The sequence below is a fragment of the Buteo buteo genome, chromosome 1 (assembly GCF_964188355.1).
Source record: "Buteo buteo chromosome 1, bButBut1.hap1.1, whole genome shotgun sequence".
NCBI classification, from domain to species: domain Eukaryota; kingdom Metazoa; phylum Chordata; class Aves; order Accipitriformes; family Accipitridae; genus Buteo; species Buteo buteo.
The window spans coordinates 27,143,041-27,166,195 of record NC_134171.1 but is presented as its reverse complement, the minus strand read 5'-3'; the positions used below and the strand labels follow the sequence as shown (position 1 = coordinate 27,166,195).

General features: G+C 40.7%; 1 protein-coding gene across 2 annotated transcripts in view; it reads right to left on the bottom strand.

Annotated features, from left to right (window-relative positions):
- The window catches only part of SLC30A9 (solute carrier family 30 member 9), a 39,817-nt gene extending 25,802 nt beyond the window's left edge, over positions 1-14,015 (bottom strand). Inside the window, exons 1-8 of one of the 2 annotated variants that reach the window (XR_012650050.1) lie at positions 13,778-14,015; positions 11,638-11,814; positions 8,069-8,131; positions 4,411-4,510; positions 2,929-3,021; positions 2,451-2,533; positions 967-1,025; positions 89-156 (exon numbers count right to left, since the gene is read on the bottom strand). Coding sequence is in view for 1 of the 2 variants with exons in the window: in XM_075025050.1 (XP_074881151.1) it covers positions 89-156; positions 967-1,025; positions 2,451-2,533; positions 2,929-3,021; positions 4,411-4,510; positions 8,069-8,131; positions 11,638-11,814; positions 13,778-13,874 (740 nt within the window). In the remaining variant the exon portion in view is untranslated. The remainder of the gene's footprint in view (positions 1-88; positions 157-966; positions 1,026-2,450; positions 2,534-2,928; positions 3,022-4,410; positions 4,511-8,068; positions 8,132-11,637; positions 11,815-13,777) is intronic. The other variant, XM_075025050.1, reaches the window with a different exon arrangement.
- Positions 14,016-23,155: the final 9,140 nt, after the last annotated feature.

The window sequence follows — 23,155 nt, the reverse complement described above, 5'->3', positions numbered from 1 at the left end:
GAATACACAGACTGTTGTCATTTCCAGGATAATACAAATTAATTGTTTTATACTTGCATAAACAAAACATTTATTTTTTTAAACTTACATGCAAATAGCTACCATTACCACCTTCCCTGGTCCCTTGAAAAACATAGCTGCTGCACTGGAGCGTGGCTACATAAAGAAATAAGAGATTATTAAAATAAAATAACCAAATCTTGACCTCATGAAGGACCTACCATACAAATTATTAAATAAAAAGTTTGCATCGCCCTGTTATTGCAAAAGTGAAACTACAGTCCTTGAAGCCTACTAATTTACTACTGAATGCTCATCAAAACTGCAGTTGGGACTTACACATTTCTACAAATGGATGGCTATAAAAAGAATAAACAACTAACAAAAACTCCAGCAGGGGCCACTGCAACCATAAGGACAGGAGCCAGCTGTGCAGCAGAAAGATTAAGAAATCATTCTACCATAGCAGAGCACCTGGATCTAGGCAATGGGTCTGCTTAAGCAAAGAGGAAGGGCCAGTAGGGCACAAAGCGAAGTGTTAATGTTTTGGTTTTGGGGTTTGTTTTTTTTACCTTAAAGAAACCTATTTCATTTCTTTATATTAGTAATGTATTTATTATACATGTTTATAGGCTATAGATGAAATCACAAATACAGCTGAAATTTTGTTAATAAGGTGGCAATTCACTAAAAAAAAAACCAAAAAAACCCAAAAAAACAACCAAAAATAAACCACCCACACACCTTACCAGTGGATTACATTGCCACAGTAGGAACCCATTTAAACTGGCATCATAACATTTACCACTGCATTACAATCAGAGACAGATCAGGTATGTTACAGTGCAAATAAAACTTCCAATAATAGTTAAGCTTATTCAACTGTTTCACAACTCTTTCCTTCAAAAGGTGTCACCGTACATGCTGTAGCATTTTTCCAGCCAAAAACTTTAAAACATCTCTTACCTTAGTATTTCCAAAGAACTCCTTGTACTCCCACAACAGCCTTTGGTTTCTAAATAGATCTGCAATACAAAATCATTATCCTGAATACATACTAGTAACCAGTAGTTTCAGGAACTGAAGTCTGTGTTTTTTATGCAGCAGTCTTGTAAGAGCTACATAGTCTATCTTTCTTTGTGAAAAACTCCTCTACCAGTATTGTTAATCAGAAACACATGTTGTTATATATTCATGCAAAATACCAAATACAATCTGTTATGATCCTATATGTCATTGCCATTCCTAACAAAAAAGGATGATACACAGAGGGGGAAAAAATTAAAATACACCATACCAATTGCAGGCATTCTACTGCCTCCCTCCCGTCCCTTAACCACGAGGGAGAGGGGGAAGGATGTTTCAAAGCAAGTCTCTTAATGTCAGTATTTTTCCATTCACTAATGATATTCAGTAACTTCAAAATAAACATTGGTATACTACAGTATCTAGAAGCTGTAATGCTAGACTCTCCCCTACAAAGTTATACAAAATACGTTGTACAAAATAATTTAAATAGATTAAAACAGTCAGTGGAGTACAAGAATGCAAAAAAAAAAAGGGGGGGTGGGGGTGTTACCACTTCAAGTATACAACATTTCAGTATGCTATTATAACTGAGCAGTATTTTTTTAAATCTCTTTTTTTTTTATTATGTCCAAGAATTATTCTGTTGCTCACTGAAAGTTTTTAAGCTACTGACTGCACTCTCAGTACAAATACAGGTACCTTAAAAAGTGCCTGCAGCTCTAGCTTTTTTACTAGGAGGGTGTTCCAGTGGCAGAACTGTTTCAAAAAAAAAAAAAACCAAAACAAAACAAAAAAACACCATCACTCTAATTTTAAGGTGCATAATTGGAATAAGTACCTTGAATATTGCCTCTCCTGTGATTTCAACTGACTAGACAGATCGAAATCCATTACAAACTACTGATTTGACTGTACCTGTTATTGATAATACTGGCAAGGACGACAACAATAATTTTAAGCAAAAAGACAATTTGGGGGTGTTCCCCCCCCGCCCCTTCTGAAGCACAAAGGTAAGCTGAATTCATCTCAGAGGAAAAATAAATGAGTAACAGTATGGTATCAAGGTTTGGATTGGTTTTAAGTCTTTTCAAATTTCTCAATTAAAAAAAAAAATCCAAACCCATTGAAGATGTGAATTCTAATAAAAAAACTCAAAGCCCCCCAAAAATCAAAGTATGACTATAGATCTCAACTGAATGTATATTCTTGCTATATCAACTAGATGATAAACTGTAAGATAGTAACAGACTATATCTGCATAGATAGTAATGTGTTACTCTAATATTATGCTATAAAACCTTATCAGTAATTGCCAATTCCAAATTCGTAGGCTCTCAATGAAGTAACACACCATCTAGTGGATTTCTAACAATCATACTTCGTTGTTTACATCTGAAGGTATTTGAAAACTCTATACTCACTTTCTCTGTACTTGATCTCTGCCTCTTTACGTCGTTTTCTTTCTCTAGCAAGAGCCTCTGGACTACCCCAAACTTCAAGAGACCTGCACAGAGTAAAAGTAACTTAACAATGGTTCTATTTATGCAACTTCTTTTCAGTTTGACTACATTACAAATGCCTTTCCTAAAAGCAGAACATCACATCATTCTTTCTGATAAGAAGCCATGCAGACTACTTTACAGAATAAAAAGCTGGGCAAGAGGGGGCTGAGGACAGCACTTAATCTTTGGACACATGAAACACCCTCCAATTTTATACAGACCATGTAATTACTACAATGATGAGGGTATAAAATGTGTTCAGATATAAAATGGAAAACATTACTGCCCTTTCACATTGTAAACCTTTCACACTGTAATGGGGTTTTTTTTCCCCTCTCTCTCTCATATAATCCATTTTAAATGATCCAAACATTTTCCTTCATAAAAATGTTCTTACTTTGCCTCTACATCCGATCTCAGGTACACAGTGAAAGTCTCGGTGTCATCATGAGGGCTTCGTCGTTTAATTTTTCTCAGCTGGTCTAAATCGCTAAGGAAAGTGGACAAACAGTTTAGTGCAAGAAACAGTTCATATTATTCTAATTTTACTTGTATGTCTTCCACAATTTTAATATTATTAATTTGCAGTACAAAAAACTGAAGTTGTTTACTTGAGACAAACAGAACATATACACAACATGAAGCAAGCGTTCTCTTGGATGCTATTGAAAAACCACTGTGGTTTCCACACTCAAAAGTCCAAATCATATCCTCACACCATGAAATACTACAGATGGAAGACAAAGTAATAAAACATTAAATAATAAAACATCCAATGAATGATCTGCATGTAATTAATAACATGCACAAGTGCTAAACAAGAGGTTTCACAGCTTAACATTTCTAAACAGAAATCAGAAGTCACATGACATGAAAAATTAAGAAATTTAACTTCAAAACCTACATACCCAGCACAAGCTATAAAAGGTTGGAGATAACAAAACTATTTGGGGGAACATATAAGTTTCCTATGCTGAGCTACACATTAGGGCATCTACATTGAGAAGCATCGGGGGGGTTTTTTTCTTATTTTATTTTTTAAAATACAACAGAACATTTCATTTTTAGCCCACCCAATTATCTAGTCCTTTTTTCTTCCTCCCCTCCTCTCTTGGTCAATCCAGCAAAACTTTAGCTAGTTATTTCTCTGCATGACAAGCCACTTATGATAAAAATATGGCAGAGGACTAAGCACAATTTGTCACTGGATTTTCAGCAAAGACCAAGTCTGATGACATACACTATATGTAAAAACAGGGGAGGTACAGTGACAGCATAGTAAATTATAAACAAAGCTGCTAAGCCTTTAGATTTAATATGGGTCACACACATAATGTGCATAAATCTGACAGACACCTCAACTATAGTGATACTCAGTAAGACCTGCTGGCAGGCATGGCACATAGTGAATGGCAGTAAATATGAATCAAGTAACAATAGTTAGGTTACAAGAAACCAGATTATATTTTATTCCAAATTACAGATATAACAGACAGTACATTACATAACATGAAGCTTGCACTGATCTTTTAGAGATGTTCACATGAAACCATCATGACCCCAAAATGCTGAAACAAGAGTTGTCTTTCCCCCCTGTAACTAGCTGCTTTAGAGGTGGACACCCCCCAACTACATTTATGGCCATGTAAGTACAAATAAATTACTTCAAGAAGCAACTACAGAAACATGCAAACTAAGTGCAAGTTTCTAATCCACTGTAACACTAAGTAAATAAGAACTTCAGTCACTTATGGTTATGTATACCACAAAAGCATTTAGAAAAAGTTGCCATGCAAAATTACTCTACAATCACAATTACTTTTGTGAAGTCGAACAAACAAATATTCACAATTTAAATTTCAACTCAAACCCATCATACCTGGATTTAAGACAAAACTCATTTATTGCTCTGACTCCAGTGATGAAGTTATTCTGTGTGTATTTTGGTCCATACTCTCTTTTTTTAAGGACTGCTTTCACTTAAAAAGAGAAATAGATAAGCAGATCACATCACTCGTGGAGACTACAGTAGAAACTTCAAAAGGTAATTCAATCTAGTGTCGTATCATGATACCTCTAAGTGGAGATCTGAAAAATAATGCTTGTCAGTGAGATAGAAAACTTACATTTCTTTTTTTTCCAATACTTAACCAATTCCATCTTCTAGAGATAAGATTTTTGACCTTGGCAGACCATAAAGAGAACTGAGACAGACTGTATACTTTGTTTTTCTCAACTATTACTTTCAAAATTAGCACACTTAATATTGGGCATCTATAACAATTAAAAATACGCATTCTTTACATTGTTTTCTATGTCTAGAAGACGTACTCCTATCACATCAGATTTTCATGCACAAGGAAAAGAATACCACATGTATTCAGAAAAAGGATAAATGGAATTTTAAGTTTATGCCATTATTTCCTGCTTGTCTATACACTCACAACTTCATCTTATTTTCAAATGTAAGGCACTACACACTCACTTCCATTAAAAACATTATGCTTATTGGAAGAAGAGCTACAACTGCTGAAGGATATAACATTCAACAACACAACTGAACACAAAAAGCCCAAATTCTGCAGGTGAGAAGACTTATATCTTCACATGAAGACACACAAACTTCCTGCATACCATAGGATTGATGTGATTTCTATAGTTAGTCCAGAACTTCTCCTTAAGTCACAGGATACTTACAGAAAGATACTAACACTAGATATTTACCATAATATGATTTCTGTCATCCAGTCTGAATTTAAATGATTTTTTTAAGTACTTGAGTAATCATATTCATCCCACAATGCTCCTGAGCGAAGGTGACAAAAAAATTAGAGCTTTCCTAAAAACAGTCTATCACTCACTAAAGTTAGAACAGGATGAACATTTTTAAACAAGAAGAATGTGTCCCATCTTTTCTTATTTAAAACAGATATATATCCAAAGTGTATTAACCTTAGTAAAAGATAACTTGTGATTTATCAAACACTTACTAATCCATCTTTCCGAAACACAGGTAAATTTCACTAAAATAAAATACTATAACCAATTGTACGTTGCAGAATATCTCAACAATCCTACCCTTAGTTCAAATAACTGCATAAAATTGGCAATAAATGGGGGGGGGGGAGGAATCCATTTAGTATTTCCAAGAGAAGGACAAAGCCCAATAAAAGATGATGTAAATAAAACACTTTAAATAGCACAAATTTTTAAGACTAGTGATACTTTTAGAATGTTATTGTCTTAGTAATACTTGGATCAATAAGTTTATAAGTCACAGCAGCATCTGAAGACTAAAATTTACTTTCTAGACACTATCAAATTCTTTAATATAAACATTCTTGCTTGTGCATCTATAATCTACAGAGGCAAGATGTATCTATTTTTACAATAATTTCACAGTCTATCTGATTTCTCCTATGGACCTCATATGTTCCCTCTGCATAGGTACACTAAATGACAACAGACCCAAAGAAATTGATATAAAGGATGTAGACAAAAGTGTACAGAAAATACACATACAGAGACCCTGATCTCACCTTGTTACTAACAAGTATTATTATTTGAGGTTTCAAATTTAAATCTGGGGAAAGACAGGAAGGAATTTTGATACAGTTTATAGCCTGCTGAGTCACTTTCACTCCAGAGATTATTTTTTTTTTTTTAACAGACTTTAAAGAGAAATGGCAGGTTTTATTTTAATAAAGTTCTTTCCATACATAGAAGGCTAGGAGTGATCAAAAGCACAGAAGTTTTTAATAGCGTAATTCCCACAATAACAAAATAGAAACTACCAGAGTGAAGATGGAATTAAATCAAGTCATGATAAATTAAAAACATGAAAGAAAGTTACGCCTTTATTTTATCCACTTATGTTTTTAAACAACGTAACTAAAGACAAAAGGATGTATTTACTTGTATTGGGTTTCCATGGCAAGGTTTTGGTAGCAGGGGGGCTACAGGGGCGGCTTCTGTGAGAAGCTGCTAGAAGCTTCCCCCATGTCCGATGGAGCCAACGCCAGCCGGCTCCAAGACGGACCTGCCGCTGGCCAAGGCCGAGCCCATCAGTGATAGTGGTAGCACCTCTGGGATAACAGATTTAAGAAGGGAAAAAGTTGCTGCTCAACAGAAACTTCAGCTGGAGAGAGGAGTAAAAATATGTGAGAGCAACAACCCTGCAGACACCAAGGTCAGTGAAGAAGGAGGGGAGGAGATGCTCCAGGCACTGGAGCAGAGATTCCCCTGCAGCCCGTGGTGAAGACCCTGGTGAGGCAGGCTGTCCCCCTGCAGCCCACGGAGCTCCACGGTGGAGCAGATCTCCACCTGCAGCCGGGGAGGACCCCACACTGGAGCAGGTGGATGCCCAAAGAAGGCTGTGACCCCGTGGGAAGCCCATGCTGGAGCAGGCTCCTGGCAGGACCTGCAGACCCGTGGAGAGACCCCACGCTGGAGCAGGTTTTGTGGCAGGACTTGTGACCCCATGGGGGACCCACGCTGGAGCAGTGTGTGCCTGAATGAATGCACCCCGTAGAAGGGACCCGTGCTGGAGCAGTTCGTGAAGGACTGCAGCCTGTGGGAAGGACTCATGTTGAAGTTGTTCATGGAGAACTGTCTGTTGTAGGAGGGACCCCAAGCTGGAGCAGGGGAAGAGTGTGAGGAGTCCTGCCCCTGAGGAGGAAGGAGCAGCAGACACAACGTGTGATGGACTGACCACAACCCCCATTCCCCATCCCCCTGTGCTGCTGGGGGGGAGGAGGTAGAGAAAATCAGGAGCAAAGTTAAGCCCGGGAAGAAGGAAGGGGTGGGGGAAGGTGTTTTAAGATTTAGTTTTTATTTCTAATTACCCTACTCTGATTTGATTGGTAATGAATAAAACTAACTTCCCCAAGTCGAGTCTGTTTTGCCTGTGATAGTAGTTGGTGAATGATCTCTCCCTGTCCTTATCTCTACCCACAAGCCTTTCATTATATTTTCTCTCCCCTGCCCAGCTGAGGTCCCATCCAGCCAAGGTCAACCCACCATTACTACAGGCACAAATGGGAACATTACAGGATTCAGATTAGGCAGTTCATGCGGTCTCAATATATTTAGAAGCAACACTGATTAGATTAACTTAGCAATAAGAAGGAACAGATGAAGACTTAGAACAAGGAACAGGGGAAGATCAAGTATTCAGCTTAGCCACATTAAGTCTGAGATGGTGAATGGACATGCCTAAAAACATGCAAGGAGGATTGACTGTGGTAACAGATGAGAAAACAAATTAGTCTTTTCCTGACAAACTCATCAGCTTAAATGAAACAATTAAAAACAGACATAGAGGAGTGAGTAATTAGAAGGAACATTGCTACATTTGATTTTTTGGGAGTCATTTTCAAACAACTGCATACCAAACAAAGCTGACATACAAGTGTGTTTTAAAATGTTATTCACATAACTTGTTACACTATTGAAGAGGAACCACTCCTTACACCTATCTTTTTTGCCTACTAGCAGCAGACAACAGTAGAGTTTCAATACAGGAAGTATTTCTTTACCTTTTACTTGGATTGGCTCTTTAAGGAAAGACTGCTTTTGACCTGCATTGGTCGTATCTTGTCCTGTAAAATAAAAATAAAGCTCACTGTAAATATGGAAGTACCTACTTTTCTTTTTAGTATAGAGTTTGGTTTACATAACAAATTAAGAATATATCTTAATGTTGCTTTCCACCCTAACAATTAAAAAAACATTTTTGCTAGATTTCCAACATTTAAAACTCTCAAAAGACAGAAACAGTACAAAAAAAGACATTTAATATAGCACTTATCAATAAACTCCTAGCAGCTAGCAGAAGAGCACCAACTTGCAACATACTTCAAAGAGAATCCTGAATTTTTAAAAAATATTTTAACAGTGCACTTACAGTGTGGGGCAAGTCTTATACAAAATTTTAGATTAGTAAATATAATGAATCCTATATAGCTTATGGCTGCTGATCAGCCCAGTCTCATAGAGCTTTCAAGCTGTAATTCAATTTTAAGGGACTGAAGCTTTTTCACATACAAAAAGCAAGCTCCTTAAAATACAGAATATTTAAACTAAAATCCACAACTCTCGTGTCACAAGCTGGAGCTAGAATGAAAAAGTATTTTAGCTAGTTTTGAAATTTGAGGATATGACTCAAGAAAAAGCTAATAAAATACAATTTACAGTACTGTTAAGTGAATCTTAATATTTGGAAAATAATAAATTCTAGTAATTTCAGTGAGATTTCTACTTAGAAATCAGAAGTACTCCTTGAAAACACAAATATTGCATCCTTACCTCACACATCTCGACATAGCTTTCAGAACAAAAACTTTATGATACTAACACGTCAAACCAACACACCCACTCTTTTGTGCCCTAATACTCTCTAACATGGGAGGTTTGCCACACATCCACAGTCATTAACAAAATTAAAACTGACCGTATTGAAAGTGATACATCAAAAAAGTGAAGATTTTTCAAGCAGGTTTGTGTTAATTAATGAGATACTCCTAGCTTAACATGCTATTCAAATTAGTCAAAGGTCAGATATTCTTGAAGCTTGAACTACATAACTGTCTTTTCATCAGGCAATTAGTTATTGCCCTAACAACGACAGAGGACTAAGGCTAATAACAATCCAAGTATACCTTCTTGGAAAAATAACACTTATAAATTTATGAAACTGATCTTATTAAACAAAAAATAAGGCTGGACCACAAATAACTAGCATTCCTAAAACAGTCACCCCTATCCGTTATTGACTTGAAAACGGACGAGGAAAAAAAAACCTTTGCTGTTCCTTTCCTTTCTTTTATTACATGGTTTAGAACATCCGGCAGCCAATCTATCAATAGTCATGATAAAAAAACTTCAGCTAAGATTGCTTAGCAAAAACTGAGCAGTAGCTGCTTTTCAGAAACTGCATGCAACCATTTATGTCATTAAAAGAAAAATCACCAACACTATTTAACAAAAGATTGAGTCATAAGATTTCAGAGGGGGGAGAAAAGGGCACAGATGTATCAATATTTATATATATGCATAGAGATCTATGTACATCAAGTACCCTTTTAAAGTTTACTACCTCAGCCTAGAGAATGGACAAAATCACAGTGCATCAGTGAGAAAAAAAAAAATACAGAATACTTGAATTCACAATTACTGTTTTTCAGACTAGCAGCAGTTGATATGATAGAACTTTCAAGATGAATACGTTAATATTTTCAGTATCACAACAGCATTTCCCAAGTTCACTGACAAAGAAATGGAGGTCCAAAAGATATCCGTTATTTGCTAAATATTTAAGTTTCTGGAAAAGTATGGCAATCTTTACAAGTAGTATGTTACCTGTTCAGAATTCTATCAAAATCTCATGCTTTTTTAAATAAACAGTAGTAATATGTCCATAATACATAAGAACATTCTACCCACTAGGCCCCAGAAAATACCCCCCCTTTATGAAGCATGCATATAACAACATGAATTGCAAAATAAACTTCAAAGTGATTGTTCATCTATGCACAATATCTCTAGGCTGCAGTTTCCATATACACTTGCATATGTGAGACCCCACTCTCAACAAAAGGTAAGTGTCATGGCGCCCACACAGCACAGTTCCACTCAAGGCTTACTATGACTCAAGGCTGCACTGCCACAGAGGGCAGCATCTCTCCTCCAGCCATTCTAGAGACAGTGAGCAGGATCAGCTTACTGATCCATCCTACCTCTACCCTACTTCTGCAAAACAAGCAATTAGTTTTTTCACAAAAGAGGCCTAAACGTAATTAATGCCAGCACAAGAGAGGGAATAATCAGACAGGGGTAGGAGAAGGCAGAAACACCCCTTCTGATAACAGTCAACAATTATATAAACTTAAGGCAATCATGAAAGCAGTAGTACTAGACTGTTTTCACATGTCTGTTGTTTAACATCAGTAACTGCACATTAAGAACCCAGAAAACACCAACAACTAAAACTGGCTCTACAGTCTTTCACCGTATTCAAGCACACATTCTTCTGCAAGAATCTTACCCTCTAGCAACCATCTTCACCTTAAGACTTTCCTAGAAACATAAATGGTCTTAAGTATTATCCTCTTCTAAAATCCAATCACAGACTTAAGAAACAATATCTAATCGTTACACTCAGAACAACATTTAAGATCCACTTTTGTACTTCAAAACATCAGAAAAGTAATACTCTTAGTTGGCCATAGTTACCAGCTTTTAAAGACTGCTGTAAGCCTCCGGAATTTAAAAGTTACTAAAGAAAGAACAAATACCTGCTAACCTGACAATTAAGAGAAAGACATTTTTTTTAGCAGACCACTTAGTTTCAGACAAAAGTACACAGGAAGAGCATTTTAAAATGCATTTGTTACCTTTTAAGCATGGTAGTCTTCCAAACATATATCTGTGCAGTCCTACACTTAATAAGCAGAAAAAATAGAGGACGCTATGATGGAGCAAGGACAAGACAGTTGTGAATTTCACAAGCACCTAACTAGCACAGGACTGACAATCAAATTGAACAGCAAGGAGGGTCAGGTTATGTCCATTGTATCAAGTGTTCAATGCAAATGCTGCAGTTCTGGCACCAGTCAGATTAGAAAGCTCTAGCAGGTGAAACAGCTCGACCTTCTTTACCAGTCATCTATAGCCTGACCTGGAAAAGTCACAGTGCTCAGTATTCACACTCATTCAATCTTTATCACTAGTTCATTTCACACAACAAACCTGCAATACTACAAAAAGAATCCAAGTAAGCAAGCAAAGTGGTTAAAGCCAAGTAATACGTTCCATTTCTTATCCCTTAAGTCACCCAATCCCTTCTGACATCGACATTTTATTATCACCACTTCAAATTTGATTACTCTAAACTTCAATACTTTAAATACTGGAATGACAAAGAAATAAGTTTCAACATCCATCCCTACTTATGCATTTGAAATTTATATATTGATGCCTACAAGCAAAAAACACCAAGAATTCTGCAACCGTAATAGCACATAATTGAGACAAAAAAAAGTTATCAATTGTTAAATACAAAGTTTTCACATTTACATAAATACTCTTTATTTTAGCTTAGTACTACCTGTTCCAACTTTATGCAGGGTTTCTTCAGGCGTTGATCCATTTGTATCTTCTGATCCAAGATCTTTTTTCTGACCATTGGAGGTATAAACTCTCACTTGACTCATCAACTGCACAGGCAGACGATTGCATGACAGAATATAAGACAGACTCCCACTTTTCATTGAAGCTTGCCATCCTAACAGGGGAAGGAAAAAAGATATTTCAGGCAACCATTTTGGAAGAAAAAAGAAGGGAAAGCGGTCCAGCTATACCAGCATAAGTTATGGAAGGTGAGCTTTTAAGTACTGCTTTATGCTTATTTTACCCATGTTTAGGAATTACAAAATGGGAGTACACAGCATGCTTTCACTGCCTCCCTTCAAACATCCACTTTTAAACTTTATTCTAACATTAGGGTTTTTTCCCCGTACAATCCGGTATGCACTTTTTCCAAAGACCTCTAGATGATCTTAACGTGGTAAAAAAAAACAAAAACAAAACAAAACACAAAGCTATTTGATAAGATTGGCTTACTGACACATTAAGTCCCATTCTAGTCATACCGCCTCAAAATCTTTAAAAAACAAGTACTGATAAAAGAACAAATACAGACCACTACAGAACTATTAGGCAGTGTTGCCATTTCATTTCACTCTGTGTATACTCTGTAGAAACCACAGCCTACCAATTAAGAAAATTTGAACTGTGTGCATTATGCATTAAGAGCAACTTGCTCCAGAAATTACATAGAAAAGCACACGTTGCTGTATAAAACATTTTATACAGAAGAATCTTAAATTTTGCAACATTTACAACAGACAAATTACAAGATAAGTATGTAAAAAGCGTACTGAGAAATCACCCTGAGTAGGCAATCTTCAATTTCAAAAACTAGCCAAAAAGTAGAGTTGTATGAAGTACAGACCAACCTGTATTAGCAACTAGTTTTTTTTAGGCAGCACAAACACTTCTGTAGAGAGGGTATATAACTCCTCCAACCAGAAATGCAACATGCAAACTGGCTGTTTTGGAAAGCACTCATTAAAAGAATAAATAAATTAAAAAAAAAAAATTAAGCAGTGCTGGTAAATCAAATCATACAAAGTATGACTAATCATGTATGAATAACGCACCTCTCACAAAATGAAAGTATTTTATATGACTGTGTATTCCATAAGAGTCTGAACAGCTTTGCTTTTATTTTAGTCCTCTACAGTACCGAAGCATCTGCACCTTTGCAATGCAGCAAACCGAAACTTACAGAAGACCACTTTCACCAAAAAAAGTCAGATAAGCTCTTACTATTAGTTGTTGCTAACGTGACAAAAGCCCAGAAAAATCAACTGAACGCAGCTCAGTCAGCTTACTGATTACGAGGCATAAAACACTACAATAAACATATGGCACAAGAGGAGCACTGTTGTTTCCTAAGCTTTGGTGATAGCGGAGCAGCTGAAAAAGGGAAACTTGATCAGCATGTTTAGAGGACGTTTTTCCTACTAATCCATACATACAAAAGAAACCATTAAAGAGAAAGGGTATTTGCTGCAATTCAACCGTAAGTGATGACATGAAGGGGGAAAAAGCCGGTCAGAATTTAAATTTCAGGGGACCTGTGGCCCAAAGGAAAAGCCAGGGCTCGCTCCTCAGACCCACAAAAATCCTGCGAGGCCGCGCTTCGCTTCACAGAATTACTGCAAACCTCAACCCCGACACGGGCGTGACGCTATCAATCTTACGTAAGAGTGGGGCTGACAGGGCAGCGGGCCCACGAAGGGCGTGCGAAAACACCCGCGACAAGGCATTACGCACGTCCGCACACGCCTCGCCTACCGCGGCACTGAACGACTCGAGCGTTCCCCTTCCTTTTCGGGCCGATACTCGGACGGCAGCCCCCAGCCCGGAGACGCCCCGCAGCCGGGGGCAGCGTCACGGCCTCCAGAGGAATCCCTTCCCGCCCCTGCTGGCGCCCGCGGCCGGCTGCCACCCGCCGCCTGCGAGCGCTGGCACTCGCTTTCCCCCACGCGAGCTCGCAGCTCGACTACACCTTCGTTACAGCTCTCTGCGAGGCTCCACCGGGGTCCGCCGGCCCGGCCCGCGGAGGCGGGGGGGGGGGGTTCCCAGCAGCCCGCCGGCGGGCCGGGCCCTGAGGGACTCACCGTGGCAGGCGCGGGGGAGCGGCGCCGCCTGGCACCGCAAGTACAGGCGGTAGAGGCCACGGCAGCCCCGCCGCTGGGCGGCCAGGGCCGGCATCATGGCGGCGACCGCGCGCGGAGCCCGGCCGCTCCCCGCCGCACGGCAGCGGCCGGCGAGCGGGCGGCGATTCGCATCGGAGAGGCCCGGCCCGGCGGCGGTAGCCGGGAGGCCGGCGGTGGGCGGGGCCTCGGCACCCGGATGTGCGGAGGGACCTCGGGGCCGCCGGGCGGGCGCGACGCCCAGCGGCCGCCGCTGACTCACCCGCCCCTCCCGCTGCGCCTGCGCGGAGCGGCCCAGCCGCCCCGCCCCGCCTCGCGTCGCGTCGCCTCAGCTCCGCGCCCGCGGCGGGCGAGGCCTTCCCGGGCCCGGGGGAGCGACGGGGTTGCCCAGCACCGGCCTGGCGCTTAAAACCGGCTCGGCCCTAACTGCCCCCCCCGCCTCGGCTGCAGCGAGGCTGCATCCGCCCAAAGGACGCGTTGGGAGCGCCTTCTGCGCAGGAACGGCTAATTTCCTCCTCGTAATAAAGAGGCAATAGATCCGTGCGTGTGCAGCATAGGCATGTATGCTAAATGCGTTAGCACAGATAAAAACATGTAAAGAGACATGGTTTTATCGGTAGTAACAGCATTAAAACACACAAGCTAAAGCTGCTTGCGGGATTTTTCTGTGAAAATGCTCTTCCCTACCCTTAGGTCTCCCCTAAAATGCGCTTCCTGGATCAGTGCTGGTAAAAAAAAATTAATTAAAATCCTGTTTCTTTCTGCAGAGAGGGAGTGCCCTGCAGGTGATGCTGCTGTCAGAGGGTTGTGATGTCTCCTACCCATCCCAGCCCTGTTGTGACACCGCCTTCTGCTCTTCTCACCTACAGTCTGGCGCAGGACCATGCATGCATCAGTTTACATGCTTTTTTTTAATTAAAAAAAAAAAGGGGGCAATGTTTTTCCAGTATAGCTTTGATATTAGTTTACGTGACTCTGACAAACTGTCTCTAGCTTCCTTGCCTTCATTTGCACACTATGAGGAACGTGGGAGCTCACCAGAAGTTAGCTTGGCAGGGAATTTGGATAATTAATGTACCTGAAAATCCACAAAGCATTTGATCACTGAGGAGAATTATTATGGTGCCTGTGTTTAACATACCCAATTAGATTTTGAACAAGGTTTGCTGGCACATAACTTCTTTACCAGCCAGCTAGTCATTAGCATTGCCAATACAAGTTTTCGTAGAAGCCCAATGGAGGCAGATTGAAGTAAAATACTTGCATAAAATAATTAACACCCATCTTCCCAATAGTCCAATCACAGCCATACCAGGTGAATCAGGAGTATTGCAACAGATGCTGTATCATTAAGTAACAGATGTAGAGCAATGGAGTTAAATACTAAATTCACTGCAAGTTATAAAGTACCAAAGATGGAGTTAATTCACCAATTTTAGTTGGAGTCTAGCATGCAGCTGATGTATGTTTTGCTGGCTGCTTGTAATTTTGGCAAGAGCCTAACAGTAAAAAAAAAAAACAACATGGGGTTAACAGAGTACCCTTTCTCTTCCCTGCATAAAGATATTTGAAAGAATATAAGCAGAAATTCTTGAAACATTTGTAATTCCTGAAGACTCTCTGCTATACTCTAGAAAAGGTGCTAACTGTTATGTTACTTCTACAAGTATTTTTCTTTAGATTTATCATTTCCTATCCAAACCCAAATGGAATTACTAAACTATTTCATATACTTTTATCCAGCTAAATAATTGAATTTGCCTTGTCTAGTTTTGTTGTTGTAAATATGAAACAGGAAGGAAAATAATAAAGCTGAAATACCATAGACATTAATAGATACTACCAGTGTGGCAGTCAACCAATATTCACGTGATCAAGGGCTCTGCATGAATCTTTCTATTACTGAAACCTGAGGAAGGAGACAAACAACAAGCAAAAGAACATCAGTAGCAGCCTATTCGGTATGCAATAGCCAAGTACATAAAACAATTGATAATAAACTACCATGTTCATGGTATGTAGCTGCAGCATCCTAAGACAAAAATCTCAAATCCTTATTTATGAGCATCACAACCACTAGTTATCACTAGCAATGAATGGAGAAACACCCTAAATAATAGGGAACTGTTTATGTATTTCAGCACATCCAAACTAAATTAAATGACTTTTTGCCTGTGGCAAAGACTACTATATATAGCCATGGTGAATAGGCTGTGAGATCTTGTTTCTCACTAAGTGGCAACATTTGCATTCAATATAGTTGGAATTGCATCCTAAGGTTTAATTTTGAATAATGGTTATTCAATAGTTATTTTAAGCCCGTATTTCATGAAATCAAGCCAGTTCAAAAAAAAATAAAACCAAAAAGAAAAATCTCATTCACATTCAAGTTGCTAAACTCTGACCAACCTGATAAAAAAATTTATTATTTATATATGTCATGCTTGTGTAGGGGCTTCTGTACCATCTGAACCTCTCACTAGGAGATAGAGGTTGCCTCTCATTTTCTGGCAGTTTATTATACAGTGGGGCCTTTTCAGCACACATCACCTCCTCCTCTGGCAATACATTGCCTTCTGGCCAGTCCACCGTCACTTCCACAATTCCTGGGCGACTGGGGTTTCCTGTTCGAGCTCGTGTGATCAGCGCAACCCACTTAACTCCACGTGGCATCAGTCGCGTGATGTGTAGAAGAGACCCTCCCTTGGAACATCCAGCCCAGCACCGGCAGTCAGGGTGCTGAGAGGAGGTGTGCTTCAGTACCAACCACTTCTGAGGTGGCTCGAACTCCTTCATGTGCTGCCAAAACTGGAGTATAGCAGCCTTGGATCCTCAATATCCCTGACCCCAAAACCCTAGGGGTTGGTCTCAGGTCTCCCCAGATGCTCTCTGCCAGAGACTCCAGGTAGGGACATTCTCCCCAGCTGCAGTGTAGAGCACATTTTTAACATCTTGTCCTGCCTGGACTGGCCCAAGGGCTACTGCGTGAACAATCTCCTGTTTAATTTGTTCAAAGGCTTATTGTTGCTCAGGGCCCCATTTAAAATCATTCTTCTTCCAGGTCACTTGATAGACAGGGCTTACAATCAGACTGTAGTTTGGAACATGCATTCTCCAAAAGCCCACAACACCTAAGAAAGCTTGTGTTTCCTTTTTACTAGTCAGTGGACACCTAGCTGCTATTTTGTTGATCACATCCGTTAGGATCTGACAACATCCATCTTGCCATTTTATTCCTAAAAACTGGATCCCCTGTGCAAGTCCCTTAACCTTACTTTGTTTTATAGCAAAACTGGCTTTCAGAAGGATTTGGATCATTTTCTTCCCTTTCTCAAAAACTTCTTCTGCTGTGTTGCCCCATATGATGTCATCAGTGTATTACTGGTGTTCCAGAGCTTCACCCTTTTCCAGTGCAGTCTGGATTAGTCCATGGCAAATGGCGGGGCTGTGTTTCCACCCCTGGGGCAGTCGTTTCCAGGTGTACTGGACATTGCTCCAAGTGAAAACAAACTGTGGCCAGCATTCTGCTGCCAAAGGGATTGAGAAAAACACATTAGCAATATTAATTGTGTCGTTCCACTTGGCTGGCTGCCTTTGACTCCAGTTCATACTGAAGTTCCAGCCTGTCTGGCACAGCAGCACTCAGCAGCAGCATGACTTCATTCAGGCCACGACAGTCTGCTGTTACTCTCTACTCTCCATTAAACTTTTGCACTAGCCCTATGGGGCTGTTAAAGGGTGACCGAGTTTTGCTGATCAGCCCTTGGCTCTCCAATTGACAAATCAGCTTATGGATGGGAACCAGGGAGTCTTGGTGCGATATCGCTGCTGGTGCACCATTGTGGTAGCGACTGGCACTTTTTGTTCTTTAACCCTCAACAACCCCATGCAGAAGGGTCCTCAGAGAGACCAGGCAGGGTAGACAGCTGCTTAATTTCCTCCATCTCCAAGGCAGCTATACTGAAAGCCCAGCAATACCCCTTTGGGTCCTTAAAATACCCCCTCCTGAGGTAGTCCATGCCAAGGATGCACAGAGCCTCTGGGCCAGTCACAATGGGGTGTTTCTGCCACTCATTCCCAGTTAGGCTTACTTCAGCTTCCAATACAGTTAGCTGTTGGGATCCCCTGGTCAATCCAGAAATACAGGTGGGTTCTGCCCCTTTATAACTTGATGACATTAGAGTATACTGTGCACCGGTGTCCATCACAGCCTTATACTCCTGTGGGTCTGAGGTGCCAGGCCAGCAAATCCAGACAGTCCAATAAACCTGGTTGTCCCTGTCCTACCCCTAGCTGGTGGCAGGGCCCTCTAATCCTGGTCAGAGAATTCATCACTCACTTCTTGTAAAAATTACTTAGAAGTCCCTTCAAGAGGATCAGAAGTAAGATCAGCCCTTCTACTCTGTCTGGAAACTGGAGCAGCATTTTTCCTGGGAGAATCCCCTTTTGTGTTTGTTTTTCCTCTCATGTACCCATGCATCTAGGGTCAAGGTAGGTTTTCCATCCCACTTCCTCATGTCCTTTCCGTGATGACACAGGTAAAACCACAGGGCACCCCATGGTGTGTACCTTCTATATTCTCTCGCTTGAGCAGAACACTTGCTCCTAATAGCTGAGATACTGGTCCATACAAGTGGGGAGTAGGACTTTTCAATCACTTTGATCAGTTTTTCAGATTTTTTGGACAGTTTTTCCACAGCCGAGACACAGGCTCATAGGGAGGGAGAGAAGTTTTCTTCGTATTGCCAGAGTTGGCAAGCCTTTTCATCCACTGTCAGTGCCTCTTCATCCTTCCAGGTCAGTACTGCCAATGGGTTGTCATACGATGATTGTGCGCTCCATACAAACTTCTGCCACGTGGGTCATGCATTGGACTTCATCTGGATCTCTGGATAACTGTGCGTCATCCAGGTCATAACAAATCATGGCTAGCACGGCTAATTCCCTGAAGTACTGGAGACCTTTCTCCATAGTGGTCCACTTGCCTGGTTGACATGGAAAGGTTTCCTTTCAAGGAAGATGTTACTTCACGCTTGACAGGAGTTGCCTTGGGAGGCAAGGGCTTGTGCCCCTTTTCTGATCACCTTGTCAAAGCCCCCCTTCCCTAAACAGGGATCCCGCTGCTTGGCTTCCCTACCTTCTAATTCCAGGCTACTAGCCCCATTGTCCCAGCATCGGAGCAGCCAGGTAACAATGTGCTGACCTGGATAATAGCTGAAATTCTTTCACATATCCCACAGTTTGCTCAGGGATAGGGATCAGGTGATTACCTCTGGTTCTGCCTCTTCCTCCTGTTCTTGTGATGACCCTGGTTCATCTTCATCCCTCACTAAGCGAACTAGTTTTTTTTTGTATATTTCTTCTTCTGTACAGGGGCACCTGATACTGGCACAGGTTGGTTCTCTGGTTCAGCTGCAATGCCTATCACCAGGGTTGGAGTAGCTGCAGTGCCTGTCACTCTGTTTTTCTCTCCCTTGCCCCTGAGGGTGCTGCATAATATCGAGCAGTGTTTGGTAGATACTGGCCAGGACCCAGCACAGAGCAGTAAGTTATGCCTCTTCAGAATAGCCACAGCATTTTCCTTTCAAATATTTTGTCACTTCATCAGGGCTCTGTAGTTGTTCAGGAGTGAAGTTGCAAACCATTGGTGGTGAGAAGTTCTCTAGATACCTGCCCACATTCTCCCACATGCCATGCCACCTGTGATTATCCAGCCTCAGGGCAGATCTCCGGGTTATATTCTTAAATAGTTGTTTAGCCTTATACAATATCTGGGACACATTCAGGAGACATAGCAATAGGAACATGCTGGTTTGAACATCTCAAGGATTTTCAAAATTCTCAAGAGCTATTGTAATTTGCCTGGAGGAGAAGGGGAAGGTGGAGAGATGTGTCTCCCCGCCTTGAATTGGCTCTCCAAGGAGAAAAGGTAAAAGGTGTAATTATTAATAGTTTCTGACAGATTGGTTGACAGGCTCCGGAGGTACCGAGATGACAGCAATGCTGAGTACAAATACCAAATTAGTTAGTTGCACAACCAGCGATTCCATTGTATCATAAACCAGCATTACAAAGTACAACACGATAACGTTAGCCCAGTTCCCACAGGTGATAAATGGCACAACAGGGAGCATATACATTAAGGTATTACATAATGCAACTTTAAGAACAAGCACACTGACTTTGAGAGCAAATAAATCAACATTGTGACCAGCAACTATTGAACTAATATGATGAATGCTTACAATAAATTTGTTGTAAAGCATTCCAGTCAGATTTATCGTTATCTCAACCCACTGGGCTCCACGTTGGGTGCCAAAAAGGACAGTTATGGTTTAACCCCAGCCAGCAACTAAGCACCATGCAGCTGCTTGCTCACTCCCCCCCCTCAGTGGGATGGGGGAAAGAATCGGAAAAATGTAAAACTCATGAGATAAAGACACTTTAATAGGACAAAAAAATCAAATAATAAAAATAATAAAAAGACCATAATTTTATTAAATAAAATAATAGAACTGGAATATAAAAAAAAGTGATGCACAATGCAATTGCTCACCAGTTACCAACTGATGCCCAGTTAGTCCTCGAGCAGCAATCTGCGCACACCACACCCCCCCCCCAGCCAACTCCACCCAGTCAACTCCCCCCAGTTTATATACTGGGCATGACATCACATGGTATGGAACATTCCTTTGGTCAGTTTGGGTCAGCTGTTCTGGCTGCGTCCCCTCCCAGTTTCTTGTGCCCCTCCAGCCTTCTTGCTGGCTGGGCATCAGAAGCTGAAAAATCCTTGACTTAGTCTGAACACTACTGAGCAACAACTGAAAACATCAGTGTGTTATCAATATTCTTCTCATCCTAAATCCAAAACACAGCACTATACCAGCTACTAGGAAGAAAATTTACTCTATGCCAGCTGAAACCAGGACAATGAAAGAGGATGTAGTACAAAGCCAATTTGAATATTTTTAAATCTGAAATTCATTAAAGATTTCAAGTTCATACAGTGGAGGAGACTTACAATGTCCCCAGATCAGCAGCAAGAGCTGAGGTAATGACTTAATATAGTTTAAATTACTCTTTGGGATTCCCTTAACATCCTGCTTTGTGTGTCTTCCATACAGCATAGCAAGGTTTTTAAAAGGGAAAGACTGTTTTGATTTTGTACCTTTTATGATCCTACACGTATATTGTTAACACCAAGCAAATACATACTGAGAGTTCAAAAAAAAAGTATGACTATATGAAGTGTCCAGTGATCCCAAACGGCCTTTTTCAGGTACAATATTTAAATTAACAGAAAAAGAGAAAATATTTCGTGGCAGGCAGGTGCATGAGGGGAATGACTCTTATGAAGCACAAAATGGTGAGTCTACAGAAGTCTGCATAACACCACTGAGTCACACAGGTCTATAAACTTATTTCATGGTCACTAGGTCAAAGATCAACATAGACTGGAAGTAAATAGCTTTCATTTCCAGCACGTGGATAAGTGTTTCCCATTATTCACATGCAGTTCATTCACCTGAACACCAGCAGAGTCACCTTCAGTTTCTTGAACTGCAGAGAGCAGTGTTCCACCAGCCCTTTCGACCCCAGCAGCAGCCACACACCTAGAGACCTCCTGCTGCTGCTGGAGCCGCTCGCAGTCCTCTCCTGGCACAGGCTGGCAACCCCAGCCTTTCCTCAGGAACACAGGTGACGCATGCCAGGTCTTCTGGGAGGCTACACCGACATCCGTAGTGCAGAACTGGTTGAAGTAGGAGTACAATAAAGCAGAGGGAGGGAATTCCAGAAGAGAGAAAGGGTTTCACAAGAGCAGACAACAGGAGATAGGGCAGGTAAAGAAAGGAAGGAATATCAGGATAGGAGAAAGATGGGATAAACTTTTAGAGCTAGAGGTTGACAGCAGACACAGAGGCAGAGATCATTTGGCCCTTTAATTAGTGCTCAAAAAACCTGAGGACACTATATGTTGTCTCCATGGTTTCGAAGCCCTCCATCACCACGTGCACGCGGTACACACAGGAGAACTTGGCAGTAGTGCAGCCCCCACACCGGTCAGGCCCTGCATCCCTGGCAGAGACTGGAGCCCATTAGGAGTGAGCCTAGAGCAGACCTTCCAGTTTGGTTTCACAGTAAATGAGATCAGGATTCACTTAAAAAAAACCCAGTATGGCTCTGATTTAACATGTTAATGCACGCACTCCTTTTAGCTACCCAATACTCTGTTTTCCTAAAGGGAAGCATTCCATTTTAAAGAACTTGCTCTCCCACTGGAGAGTCACTTGCCTATCTCAACAAAAATCAATGAGAGTTATACTGGGACATGCACAGCTACAATCAAGCTAGGGAAAAGGGAAAGATTCATACAGCATACATTCAGAAATGTGTGCCTCATGGTCATGCAGGAAAAAGATGAAAATATTAATGTTCCTGGATCAATAATCCTACACATGTAGGAAAGACTTCAATTGTAAAGTAGCAACATCCTAAGCAAAAAGGAATCAGGATTCTGCTAATATAATTACCATGCTTTATGGCTGCAAGGATTTGACAATAAACATTTTAAGATCTTTATTATGGGATGCTCTCACAGATCATAGGGTCTTCTAGCTTCGCAATAACAACAACAAATATTTGGGCTTGTGAGTATTTACTGCTTTAAAGAAACCTTAACCATAAATCTGGTTTTCTTTTGATCTCCTTTCTAATGCACAAGTCAGATACTTGCAAAGCCAAAGTACAATAAATCGTGAAGAGACATTATTCTCCCAAGAAATGTAAAGGGAAAAATACTCTCCGGTAGCCAAGAGACACATGAGGAGCACATTAAATTACTAAAGTGTTTTGCTTCATAGTTGCAAACCAGCCACTAGAGGTCAGTGGTTTGGAATAAGTTTAGCACATGGAAGAAGAATTCCATTTCATTTCAAATGACCATACCACATTGTCAAACAAGCTTTCCAGCCTTTGAGTAAGGAAGCAGAACTGTTACAGTTAGCAGCACTTACCTTCATCCTAAAGCAGAAAGCTAGTTTAAAATTCTTAAACACAATATTAGGTACATAATACATAACATAGTGAAACAACTACTCCTATTCTCTACAGTAATTTGCAGACATGCATAGGAACATAGGATTGGAGGAAGCTTCCTGCATCATCAGGTCTAGTCTCCTGCCACTCCACCTGTCCTACAATCTCTTACATAAACAAAGCAAGGACCAGCTTAAAAGCAGCTTGATTCTTTTGCTTGTAAGAAAAAAAAAAATATTACAAGAATGTGAAATAAGCTTGACTAGTACTTTTGAAGTGTATCAAGGCAGTATATTAGAAGCACCT